General features: G+C 61.9%; 2 protein-coding genes across 6 annotated transcripts in view; one reads left to right on the top strand and one right to left on the bottom strand.

The window, feature by feature from the left end:
- Positions 1 to 2352: 2352 nt before the first annotated feature.
- Positions 2353 to 9987, bottom strand: LOC113602901 (uncharacterized). Of its 5 annotated transcripts, none has more exons than XM_027071577.2 (3): positions 9637 to 9936; positions 7218 to 7285; positions 2353 to 3600 (listed from the first exon to the last, which is right to left on the bottom strand). In XM_027071577.2, the coding sequence occupies exons 1-3, from the start codon at positions 9793 to 9795 to the stop codon at positions 2955 to 2957; spliced, it is 873 nt and encodes a 290-aa protein (XP_026927378.2). In that variant the 5' UTR covers positions 9796 to 9936; the 3' UTR covers positions 2353 to 2954. The 5 variants fall into 5 exon arrangements, 2 of the variants coding, with proteins under 2 accessions (XP_026927378.2, XP_053073643.1); XM_053217668.1 differs by having other exon boundaries at positions 3209 to 3623; positions 9637 to 9944; XR_008296443.1 differs by having other exon boundaries at positions 3283 to 3623; positions 7218 to 8531; positions 8571 to 9987.
- RGS12 (regulator of G protein signaling 12) overlaps positions 9984 to 11943 on the top strand; it is a 120972-nt gene continuing 119012 nt past the window's right edge. The window contains exon 1 of the mRNA XM_027071333.2: positions 9984 to 10119. The gene's annotated coding sequence lies outside the window, so the exon portion shown is untranslated. The remainder of the gene's footprint in view (positions 10120 to 11943) is intronic.

The following is an 11943-nucleotide window of genomic DNA, read 5'->3' as shown; positions in this document are numbered from 1 at the left end:
AACAGCGTGGAGCCTTCTTAGAAAATTCAACACAGAGCTACCGGATGCTCCAGGAATGCCACATCCGGGTGTGTCCACAAAGGAGTGGGAGCAGGGACCAGAGCGGATGCGGATGCACCTGTATTCGCGGCATCACCGTTCGCGATGGTGACAGTGTGGAAGGTACCCAGTGTCCACGGACCGATGGACGGATAGACACACCGTGGGCCGGCCACACAACGGAACGATACTCAGCCTTAAAAAAGGAAAGAAATCCTGCCGCCTGCCACCACACAGATGAATCTTGAGCACACGTTAGGATCGGTGAATTAGGCCAGACACCAAGGGACAAACGCTGGGTGGCCACTCACAGGAGGCCTCCCGCAGGGAAGCGGCAGAGACAGGAAGCGGATGGGGGCGCCAGGGGCGGGAGGGGCAGGGAGTCGGTGTTCGTGGGGTGGGAGGTCCAGTTGTGCGGGACGAAGGGTTGCGGGATGGAGGGTGGGCTCGGCTGTGTGTTACGAATGTGCTTAATGCCACTGGACTGGACATTTAACAGTGGTTAAGACAGCAGATTTCGTGTGTCTGTTTTATCACGTTAAACAAAATGGGGGAAAAGACTCATCGCTTTACCTCTGCTTTGCAGTTTTGTTGTTTTATAGGAATTTTTGTCTGGGCGATATTTTACTGGAAACTTTCTTCAGTTTGGGGCCAGACCTAGGAGGAGCGGCGGGGTGGGGGTGGGGGGTCTCCTGGGAGGAGCTGTGGGTGGCTGGGTGGGTGGATTCTGAGCGAGGGAGCAGCAGTGCCCTCGCCACGAGGCCTCACCCCTCCTGTGGCGCTGGCCCCAGCGTCGCCCTGCTGCCCGGGGGCAGACCCTTGGAACCCCAACTGTCACAGCGGGACTGAAGGGGGTGACGTAGTGTCTGAGGTCTTCCCTCGGGAGCACGTGGGGCTGGGGCAGGGCTTGGTAGAGTTCTCTGTTCTCTCAGGAGGAGGAAGGGGGCTTTCCTGCCACAGAGACCGTGTGTTCCTGTCTGGGAACTGTCGTCAGGGCACTGCCCCTTCCAGGCCTGCTGTCAGCACTCAGGCAGCCGCGTCGGTGGCACGCTGGGGCAGTGTTACCAAGGGCAAGAGAACTGGGGGTGTGGAGGGGGTTCCGGCTTCCTTCAAGTGTGGAGGGCGGGCATCCTGCTTACGCGTCAGGTGCCCGGAGGTGGGGGGACCTGGGGCTGGGGGGTTCCGAGGATGCAGGAGTTCCCACGCCAAAATCCAGCAAGGCCCAGGCACTGGGACAGTTGGTCCCCGCGGAAGGGAAAGGTCACACTTTCACCCCAGTAACTCCCAAACCCTCCTCGCCCTCTGCAGCGAGTGACAGGGCGGGGTGGCTGGGGGTGGGGGTGGGGGACCGCCTCCTGCTACGGTCGGCTGGGGGGGCCTGGCTCTTCTGGCCTGCGGGACGGCGGGGTGTTGGGGACACATTGCTCCTTTTCACCATTTAATATTGGGGTCATACTGGTCCTGCCTGGTTTCTGAGGCCGGCTGACCAGGGGAGCGCCCCCAGGTTCCCCACGCTGTACTCCAGATGTCACCACAGAAAGTGCAGGAAGCACGTGGGAAGGGCCCCCTCAGCTCCGCTCGGTCAGCCACTGGGCTGGGTGTGGGGGCTCCTTCCTCCTTCCGCACTGTCTCTGTCTCTGGTGCTGCCGCCAGGGTCCCTGAGCCCCGATGCCACCCTGTCAATCTCTGTGCCCCCGAGGTGGGAGGGAGGGGGGCCTGACCCTCCAGAGGCCAGTGTCCCCCGCTCAGGCCCTCCGGTGCTCGCCCACCCGCCCCAGACTCGGCGCTCCGTGGGTCCCAGGCGGAGAAGGACACACACGAGACCGGGTGGCCCCTCTAACAGCTCCAGCAGCCCTCCTCCGCCCACACGGCTTGGCTGGGCTACTCCTCTGGGGACACCGCAGGCCTGCGGTGGGTCCGCAGCATTCAGAGCCAGCTCAGGGGGGCAAGCGGGGCCGCAGGGAGGGCTGGAGGCCAGGTTGGGGTGCCACACTCTCAAGGACACTGGGCAGGGCTACGTCCACGGCCGCCACCTGTCTCCTGGGCTCAGTCTCCACACCTGTAAATGGGCGCGTGCGGGCTGAGGATGGGGAGGCCGGGGAGGCCTGCAATGTACTCACTGTCGTTTTCCTATTTTGAGATGACGCTTTCTGATTTATTTCATGTTCATTTTCCGAGGAAGGGAGACACTCTCCTAAGCTACATCTCCCCCAAATAGGAAGAGACATTTCAAAGTCGAGTCTGTACAAGAGGGCGATGTTCACACCACGCGGGGGACCCCCTTTCCTGCTTTGTGGACTTGCCCAAGGCTGGCCTGCCTGTGGGGCCTCCCTGTCCCTGGCCACCAGCGCGATCCTCCCTGGAGCCCCAGGAAGAATCAAGTACGTTTCATGCAGGAACAATGTGCTCTGGTTAATTAGTGTATGTTCTGTTTGGTAACGATGTGGTCTATCTAATTACTGCATGTTCTATTTGGTAACAATATCCCTAATTAATACAAGTTCTATTTAGTAGCCATGTACTCTATTTAATTAATTTCATGTGTTCTGCGTAAAAACATTATGCTTCGTTTGACGTATTTCCCCTGTGCACTGACCGTAATGAATTCCAAAACACAGAGGTGCAGCCAGTCGGTTTTGTGGATGTTCAGGGAAGGGGCGGCTTTCCCCCAGGAAGGTCAGGGTGGGCCTCAGGAGGGGGCCTGGAGCCGGAGCATTTCAGGTGGGGGCGGGTGTGAGTCGAGCTGGGTTGGGGGCCCCGAGACCCGCGTCCATCTCCCTGGTGACCCCTCATCTGCCCAAACCCTCTGGGTTCCACATGGGTCTGTCCTTCTCTGGTCATGCCTGCCCCCTTGGTCCTTGTTTTGGGGTCTGCACCCCTCCCTGGCCCACACCGCTGACCGCAGGCCCCCAGATTCACTGTCCCCATTCTGTGCATGACTGCCACTGCCCTTTGTTGTCCCCTCCTCCACACAGCCAAGGGCTCTTCTGGAACAGATCTGCCCAGCCTCCTGGGTGTGGTTCCCGAAGTGGCCCTGCTGGGCCACCACACCTGTACTTCCTGGAGCCTCCTCTCTCCTGCCCTGGACATTGTGTCCCCAAGCCTAGCATGTGCCCAGTGCAGGGGGCAATCAGAAGTGCACCCTGCCGATGGCCAGCTGTGGTCCTTTCTATCCAGGAGCTCCGGGGTGGGGGCCGTGGGACAGACGTGAACTTGACTCCCGTGCAGCATGACAGGATGGAGACAGGTGTGTGTACGGGCCTCGTCTCCCCCCGGGCAGCGTGTGTGGGGTGAGTTGATCCCTGGCAGGTGAGGAAGAAGCCCCCGGGGCGGCTCGCCAGCAGGCCCACTGAGGACAGGAAAGCAGGAGGAGCACGGGCTGGGGAGGGGGAGGGCACCCCGGGCCCAGGCTGAGTCCGTCCACTAGACACTTGACCACAAGCACCCGGTCCGGTCTCGTCTCTCCTGGCACCAAGGGCTTTCGGCTGTGAGGCCCCCACGTCCCGTCTCGTGACTTCTTGGAAGGCACACAGGGCCAGTTGAGGACAATCAGCTTTCCTCCTGCAGAAGACGAGGCCGTGGGACTGTGAACAGGACCAGGCAATGTGTGTGGCCAGCCTCGGGCGGTGGCCCAGGGCTCGAGGGGAGGGGCCCAGTCAGGCTTTGGGATCAAATCCCAGCCCCGTCACCCAGTCCTGACTTGCTACTGCCCCTGTTCCAGCCTCAGTCTCCACCTGCAGAATGGGTTCAGGGGGTGGGTGCAGGGGAGCGGGGGGAACAGGTGTCAGGGGCAGGGTGGGAGCCAGGGAAGCTGACCTGGTGACGTCCACACCAGAGGTGTGTGTCTGAGGGAGGGGCTCATGTGGCCAGGCCTTTCTAGGTCAAGGACAGAATACCCCCCCGGGAGCTGGGGCAACCGGGCTGCATGGAGTGTTGGGAGGACCAGCAGAGACCACACTGACCGGACATACAGAAGGATGGGGTGGGCAGGGCAGGACAGTGAGGGGGGCAGTGAGGGGATAGTGAGGACAGTGATGGGGACAGTGAGGGGGGCAGTGAGGGAGGACAGTGAGGGGGCAGTGAGGCCACAGTGTGAGACAGTGAGGGGACCTTGCAGGACAGTGAGGGGGCAGTGAGGGGGACAGTGAGGGGACAGTGAGGGGGCAGTGAAGGGACAGTGAGGTCACAGTGTGAGACAGTGAGGGGGCAGTGAGGGGGACAGTGAAGGGACAGTGAGGTCACAGTGTGAGACAGTGAGGGGACCGTGTGGGACAGTGAGGGGGCAGTGAGGGAGGACAGTGATGGGGGACAGTGGCGGGAGATAGTGGGGGAGACAGTGAGGGGACAGTGCGGGGACAGTGGGAGAAGGCAATGGGGTTTCCAGCTAATGCTTCCTGCTCTCAGAGCAGGTGAGGTAGATGTGCCCACCTGGCTCCAGATGGGTGACCCAGAGCGCCACATCCTCTCCTCTGAGTTGACCCAGCGCTGCCTGCATCCCAGGGGACAGTAAGGAAGGTGAGCAAGGTGCAAGCCGGTGGGGAGGGGGGGGCGCTGCTGGCAGGAGACCACGCTGGCGGCTCGCCCCCCACCCCCCAGTAGCAAGTCCCACTGCAGGGAGGAGCAGACCAGTGGGGAGGGGGCAGGCACCATGCCCCCAGGGGGAGCCACCCATGGGCCTGGCCAGGAACAAGCCTCAAGCCTCCTCTCCGGAGTCCATGCCTGCTGGGGGCGGTGGGGGGCAGGGGAGGGAGGGGGCGTGTCCCCAGAGACCACAGGCTGTGGGCAGTCACTCCCACTGGTGAGCCGCCTGGTGGCCAGCCGGGGAAGGGGGATCAGCACTCAGCCCCTAGAACTCCCCCCCCCACCGCCCCACGGTGTCCCGACTCCCCCCTACTCACTGGCAGGTGAGTTCCAGGAGCACAGTGAACCCCGCACTGGTGGCCTTGGGGCCTCCTCCCCCGGTGACATTGACCATCAATGTGAGGGTGTGAGCGAGCTCTGGGCCTGCCCAGCTGGGGGTGGGAGGGCTCTGTGCCTCCTTCCCTAGGTCAGTGTTCTTAGTGACTGAGAAGCCACTTTGTGCAGGAAAGCCCCCCTTTTTAATGACAAGGGAAATTGGAAAATGTCTGCACAGAGCAGGGAGCAGGCGTAGAATGTGACACACACAGCCACCGTGTCCCCGCGAGGACCACGGATCGCATCGCTGTCCTTTGGGGTGTGGCTCGGCTTCTGCTGGATGGCTTTGCATCTGAGGGGGCAGCCGTGGGGTCCCAGGACCCACAGGGCCGGGGACTGCTTGGGGGGGGTCCCGCCAGCTGCCGGGTAGCGTCTGTACGATTTTACATTTAGGGGCGAGGGGGACATCCACGGGGGCTGCGGACCCACTGGTGCATGTGCTACGGACTGGGCCCCTCCATGCCAGCCCGGCTCTAACCTCAGGGCAGGACGGGGTTTGGGGTGGCCTGGAGCCAGTGTCTGCTCAAACCCTGAAAGGGACAGTTCTCATAAAGTCTGGGCAGCCCTCTTTTGGGGACAGAGCGACCCTGGAGGCGGGAGACACGTCTACCGTAGAGACCCGCATTGGCGTGAGGGGTCCTCCCGCCGAGGGGTCCCGCCTCCCCTCAGGCCAGCTCTGGGCCCCGGAACAGAACGGAAATGGCCGTGGCTTTCCACCGGGTGGGGGGGGGGGGTGGCACCGCAGCCTCCTGCCCACCAGCTCTCCTCTTCTGCCATCGTGGGAGCCAACCAGCCTCTAGCGCCCGCTTGCCACAGAGCCCCGCGGTCCAGCCCCCGCCCAGCTGCTCACTCAGGCGCCCCCCACGTCCCCCCTTGCGCCCCCGGGACCTCAGCCCGCAGAAGGCAGCCGCCACCACAGCCTGTGGGCGGGCGCTCCTCAGAGGACATTTCTGAGGCTGGGTGACCAGATGCTTTATCGCCCCAAACGGACTCCTAGAGAGAAAGGGGGAGCTATTTATAAGCCTGCTTCGGATCCTCTGTCCCCCCTCCTCTCTCTGCTCCTCCTCTGCATTATCTCTTTCTCTCTCTCAAAAATAAACTAAACTTCAAAAAAAACAGAGGCGAGGCACCTGGATGGCTCAGTCGGTTGAGCGTCCGACTTTGGCTCAGGTCATGCTCTCACGTTTCGTGGGTTCGAGCCCCACGTTGGGCTCTGTGCTGACAACTTGGAGCCTGGAGCCCGCTTCGGATTCTGTGCCTCCCTCTCTCTCTGCCCCTCCTCTGCTTGTGCTCTCTCTCTGTCTCAAAAACAAACATTAAAAAAAATTTAAAAAAATAGGGGCGGCTGGGTGGCTCAGTCGGTTGTGTCTGACTCAATTTCAGCTCAGGTCATGATATCATAGTTCGTGGGGTCGAGGCCTACGTTGATCTCTGTGCTGATGGCGTGGAGTCGGCTTGGGGTTCTCGGTCTTTCTCTCTCTCTCTGCCCCCCCCCCCCCCGCTCCTCCTACTCTCTCTCAGAAATAGATAAAAACATTAACATTAAAGAAAGAAAACACAGATAAAGAATGAAGACCACGGGTGTGTGCCAGGCGGAGCCGTAGGGGTGCCTGTGATGAACTCGAAGTCAGCTTCACTGGATCCTGGGGCCCCCAGACACGGGCCAAACGTCACTTCCGGCGTGTCAGGCGGGCGTCAGGCTTCACAGGGAGTGGGAACAGTGTCCCAGGGCCACGACCAGACATTCTTGTTTTTTTCTGTTTTTGTAAAGCTTATTTATTTCTTTTGAGAGAGAGCACAGTGGGGGAGGAACAGGCAGAGATGGAGAGAGCCTGACGTGGGGCTCGAACTCATGAACTGTGAGATCATGACCTGATCTGAAATTAAGAGTCAGACGCTCAACCCACTGAGCCACCCAGGCACCCCTGGCCGGAGGCTCTTGTAAAGCACCTGACTGGTAGAGGGAACTTAATCGATAAGACCTGTCTTCTCAAATAGAGACTCAGTTTCCCTTTCCACCCCTTCTCAGCATGACATTCCCCCACTTCCAGGGGTCCTGAGTGCCCCGAAGGGATGGGCCAGCACGGAAGCAGCTCCCCCGCCCCACCCCTGCTGCATCAGCACCCTCCCTTCTCCCAGGCATGCTGCCTGCCTGCGTGGACCCGGCACACACGTGCGGAGAAGCAAGACGAAGGCAATGAGAAACCTGCTGCACCACCCACCTCCCAGGGCGGCTCTCCACTCCTCCTCCGTGCTCCGGAAGCCTCCACCGGTGGGACTCGGCACGAGCCTAGAAGGCGAGAGAGCGGGAGGAGGGTGAGGGTGGGGCTTATTTCCCAGCTTTCTCTGTGTGGAGCCGTTCCCCTGGGTCCTGTCTGGCTGCTCCGTCTCTCCCTGTCTCTCTGGGTTGTCCCCACGCTCCCTCAGCCCTGGAGGCGGCACCTGTTCCTTCCACACTGTGGGTCCTGGCTCTGCACTCACTCTCTGCCTTTCCTACAGCTGGGGCTTTGTTAGACTCTTCTCAAATTTCCTCCTGGGACCGAAACAAATAATACAAGGCCTAATGAGGAGGAGATCCCAACCAGGAAGACGCGGTGGGGAGGCATGGAGAGGGGAGACAAGTATTTCTGAAGCCACACAAAACAGGTGATACATTCAGAAGAGAGGGAGATGGGAGAAGGGACGGCGCTGCACAGGGTCCAGGACACAAGCGCGTGGAGGATGGACAGGCAGCGAGTGGCCTGTTTCAAAGGGAAACAAGGCACAAGAGGAGGAGTCAAGGGCAAGCCGGAAGGAGCAGGGGCCCCAGCGCTGGTGAAAGGAAATGAGAGGATGAAAAAGGGACCCTGGCTTAAGCCGGGAGCTGAGACACAGCTGAGACAAGGCAGGGAGGACAGAATCTCAGGAGGCAGGAGGGATACGTGATACGATCAGAAGGGGCTGAGGCCTGTGACTGGGCGGGACACTGCCCATCTGCTCTCCTGCACCTGTCCCCGGACATACAGCAGAGGCAGGCTCGGGTGCTCGTCTCAGTCCACCTGGGTTGCTATGACAAAAATACTACAGACTGGTGAGGGGGACACTCATCAACAACAGAGCTCCTGAGGCTGGAAGTCCAAGATCAAGGCAACGGCAGATTGAGTGTCTGGTGAGAGCTTCACCGGTTCATAGCCAGCCGGTGGCGAAGGACGAGGGAGCTCACCGGAGTCTCTTTCGTAAGGCACGAATCCCATTTGTGGGGGCTCCACCCTCATGACCCAATCACCTCCCAGAGGCCTCATCCCCAACACCACTGCACGGGGGGCGAGGCCGCCACATGAGTTCCCCGGGTACACAGGCCACGGCAGTGCTGCTGTGGAGACAGTGGGCCCCCAGCGCCTCGGAGCTCCCCATTTCTGGCCCCGTGGCAGCTCTCCTGGTGGCCCACCCGCGTCCACCATGCCGGCTCCACACTCTATAACTCTGTCCAGCTAGGTGGTTTATTTGCAACAAGGGGAAGACGCGTACTGACAATATGCTGTAGGGGGAAAATCCCCCTGGCTATCGTTTTGGGAGCTCTGGAGGGAATATGAAACATGGCTTAGTTCTCCGATTTTTCCATTCAACAGAGGGACCGGAGGCGTGATGGCTAGTGTATTTGTCGTGATGATTTAATAGACAACCCAGCAGGCTTCGGCCAGGTCTGAGAGCTGGCTGTGTAATTGAAAGCCAGGACCCAACTAGTCAGGAATCCTGCACTTGATTTTTTTTCCCCACTTAGAGTGTAGGGCAAATGCCCAGGGGACTGTTTCCCCAAAGTACCCTAGCTGGTCATGATGACTACAGAGAAAGTAATTTCCAAAGAAACAGTGATTGCTGAGGAAGAAGACAGTAGGAGGCAGGGGAGAGGTAACCCTGGAGGGTCTCCTGGGTGACTCAGGCAGGAGGGGAGGTTTGGAGCAGTGCCCCTGGGGACCTCCAGGGCAACCGGGCAAAGCCTGCCTGGCTCTCGCACCTGTGGGAAGGACTAGGGGATGATTGTGCTCCTGGGGGGACAACACACTTCTCATCTGCTCCCCTCCCTTATTTCCAGGTGGAATTCAGTCTAGATGCATATCAAGGTCCTCTGGAGAGGGTGCGGGATCCCAGACTCTGGGCGGGGTCATGGAGGAAGCGTCCAGTCGCCTTCAGGGACCGGGCTGGAGAGGAATCGGGGCCAGAGTGGGGGGTCTCGCGAGGGGTGCCCAGGCGGGGGCGCAGTTGGGAACCCGGGCTGGCGGGGGGCGGATAGGGGGCCCAGGAGGCAAGAAGGAACCCTGAGGGGGGAACTCGGGAGTCGGGAGAGGACCCGGGTGGTGGTGGGTCAGGAGGGAACCCAGGCTGGGTGGGGGGATACGGGGCCCGGGAGACGCGAGGCAACCCGGGCTGGGAAGGGGGGAGTCGGGAGGAGACCCGGGGCAGGGACGCGAGAGGAGACTCGAGCTGGGAGGAACCGGGGCGGGGGAGACGGGAAGGGACTCGGGGGGGCGGGTCGGGAGGGGACTCCTGGCGGGGGCGCAGGAGGGGCCGAGGAGATGGGAGGAGACCTGGGCAGGTGTGTAAGGTGGAGCCCGGGGCGGAGGCGCAGGAAAAGCCCCAGAATGGGAGGGGATCGGGGCTTACAGAAAAGAGAGGACTGGGCGGGGTATCTGGAAAGATTCCACCGCCGGAGTCTCCGTCCACCTCCGCGCGGGCAGCGGAAGTCTTGTCCCGGGTCCGGAGACTCCGCCCCCCCATATCCGCCGCGCAGGCCCCGCCTCCGGCTGAGGCCCCGCCCCTCATTTCTTTCTACCCTCGTCCCCTGGAAGCCTGGCCGCGCGCCCAGTCTCTCACCCCTGTAGACTCCGCCCCCGTAGGCCCGCCCCGCCCCCGGCGGCTCCGCCCCGTCACCGAGGCCCCGCCCCACAGGCCAAGCATTCTGGCTCGGTCTTGGACCCGCCCACGTCCTTAGAGACCACGCCTTCCACCCGCCCCGCCCCCGCCCAGACCACGCCCCCCGCCCCCCGCCCACCAGGGCTCCCGCCCCCCCCCCGGGCGGGCTGCGGCAGCGGAGCGACCGTTGCGCGCGCGGGCGGAGCGGATCGCGGCCGGCGGAGCGAGCGGCCGGTAGGTTGCGGGCCGGGCGCAGGGTCGCCCCGCCTCCGTTTCTTTCTTCTCTGGGCGCGCGCTCGCGCTCTCCGCGGCCCGGCCGCCGGCCCCGCCCAGCGAGGCCGAGGGTCGAGGGGGCCTGGGGGCCACCGGCGTCCCGCTCGTTTGGGTCCCCGCGTCCCCGGGCCGCCCGGCCGCCCGCCGCTCTCCTTTTGTTCCTGGGCCCTCCGCCGAGGACTTTGTCGTGGGCCCGGCGCGGGCGGACCCCGCCGGGGCCTGGGTTGTGGGGTCTCCGAGGGGCCGACCGGTCCTTGGCAGGACCAGAGGGTCCCGGTCCGGGGTCGGGGTGGGGGGCGGCGGATGGGCCGAGAACCCGGGCCCGCCGTGCCCACCGCGCTCGCCCAGACCTGGGCCGGAGCCCGGGGGCCCGTGTCTGCGTCCGGTCTGGAGTTTCCTGGTCGCCCCCAGCAGGCGGCCGCATTGTTTGGGTCGAGGTGTCTCCAGGGACCCTAACTCCAGCGATTAACTGTGACAACGTCCGTCAGTGCAGCGGCCGGGCGGGTTTCCCGGTTGTGGGGTGTAGACAGAGCGGCCCAGAGTTGTGGGGTGTGGAGAGACTGACCCAGAGTTGTGGGGTATAGATAGAGTGGTCCAGAGTTGTGGGGTGCAGACAGAGAGTGGTCCAGAGTTGTGGGGTGTAGACAGAGAGCGGCCCAGAGTTGTGCGGTATAGACAGTCGTCCAGAGTTGTGGGGTGTGGACAGAGTGGCCCAGAGTTGTGGGGTGTAGACAGAGTGGCCCAGAGTTGTGGGGTGTAGAGAGAGAGCGGTCCAGAGTTGTGGGGTATAGACAGAGAGTGCTCCAGAGTTGTGGGGTGCAGACAGAGCGGCCCAGAGTTGTGCGGTATAGACAGAGAGTCGTCCAGAGTTGTGGGGTGTGGACAGAGTGGCCCAGAGTTGTGGGGTGTAGACAGAGCGGCCCAGAGTTGTGGGGTGTAGACAGAGTGGCCCAGAGTTGTGGGGTGTAGAGAGAGAGCGGTCCAGAGTTGTGGGGTATAGACAGAGAGTGCTCCAGAGTTGTGGGGTGCAGACAGAGCGGCCCAGAGTTGTGCGGTATAGACAGAGAGTCGTCCAGAGTTGTGGGGTGTGGACAGAGTGGCCCAGAGTTGTGGGGTGTAGACAGAGCGGCCCAGAGTTGTGGGGTGTAGAGAGAGAGTGGCCCAGAGTTGTGGGGTGCAGACAGAGAGCGGCCCAGAGTTGTGGGGTGTAGAGAGAGAGTGGCCCAGAGTTGTGGGGTGTAGAGAGAGAGTGGCCCAGAGTTGTGGGGTGTGGACAGAGTGGCCCAGAGTTGTGGGGTGTTGACAGAGAGTCGTCCAGAGTTGTGGGGTATAGACAGAGAGTCGTCCAGAGTTGTGGGGTGTGGACAGAGTGATCCAGAGTTGTGGGGTGCAGACAGAGCGGCCCAGAGTTGTGGGGTGTAGAGAGAGAGTGCCCCAGAGTTGTGGGGTGTAGACAGAGAGCGGTCCAGAGTTGTGGGGTATAGACAGAGCGGCCCAGAATTGTGGGGTATAGACAGAGCAGTCCAGAGTTGTGGGATATAGACAGAGTGGCCCAGAGTTGTGGGATATAGACAGAGAGCGGCCCAGAGTTGTGGGGTGTAGAGAGAGAGTGGCCCAGAGTTGTGGGGTGTAGAGAGAGAGTGGCCCAGAGTTGTGGAGTGTTGACAGAGAGTCGTCCAGAGTTGTGGGGTATAGACAGTCGTCCAGAGTTGTGGGGTGCAGACAGAGCGGCCCAGAGTTGTGGGGTGTAGACAGAGCGGTCCAGAGTTGTGGGATATAGACAGA

This window comes from Acinonyx jubatus, chromosome B1 (assembly GCF_027475565.1).
Source record: "Acinonyx jubatus isolate Ajub_Pintada_27869175 chromosome B1, VMU_Ajub_asm_v1.0, whole genome shotgun sequence".
Lineage (NCBI taxonomy): Eukaryota > Metazoa > Chordata > Mammalia > Carnivora > Felidae > Acinonyx > Acinonyx jubatus.
This window is presented reverse-complemented; position numbering and strand designations above follow the sequence as displayed.

Coding starts and splice junctions, on each gene's coding strand:
- LOC113602901 (XM_027071577.2), bottom strand. CDS start 9,795: ATGAGGGGCGGGGCCTCAGCCGGAGGCGGGGCCTGCGCGGCGGATATG. Junction 7,286..9,636: donor CGCCCAGTCCTCTCTTTTCT/GTAAGCCCCGAT, acceptor CTCGCCTTCTAG/GCTCGTGCCGAGTCCCACCG. Junction 3,601..7,217: donor GTGGAGAGCCGCCCTGGGAG/GTGGGTGGTGCA, acceptor CGTCTTCTGCAG/GAGGAAAGCTGATTGTCCTC.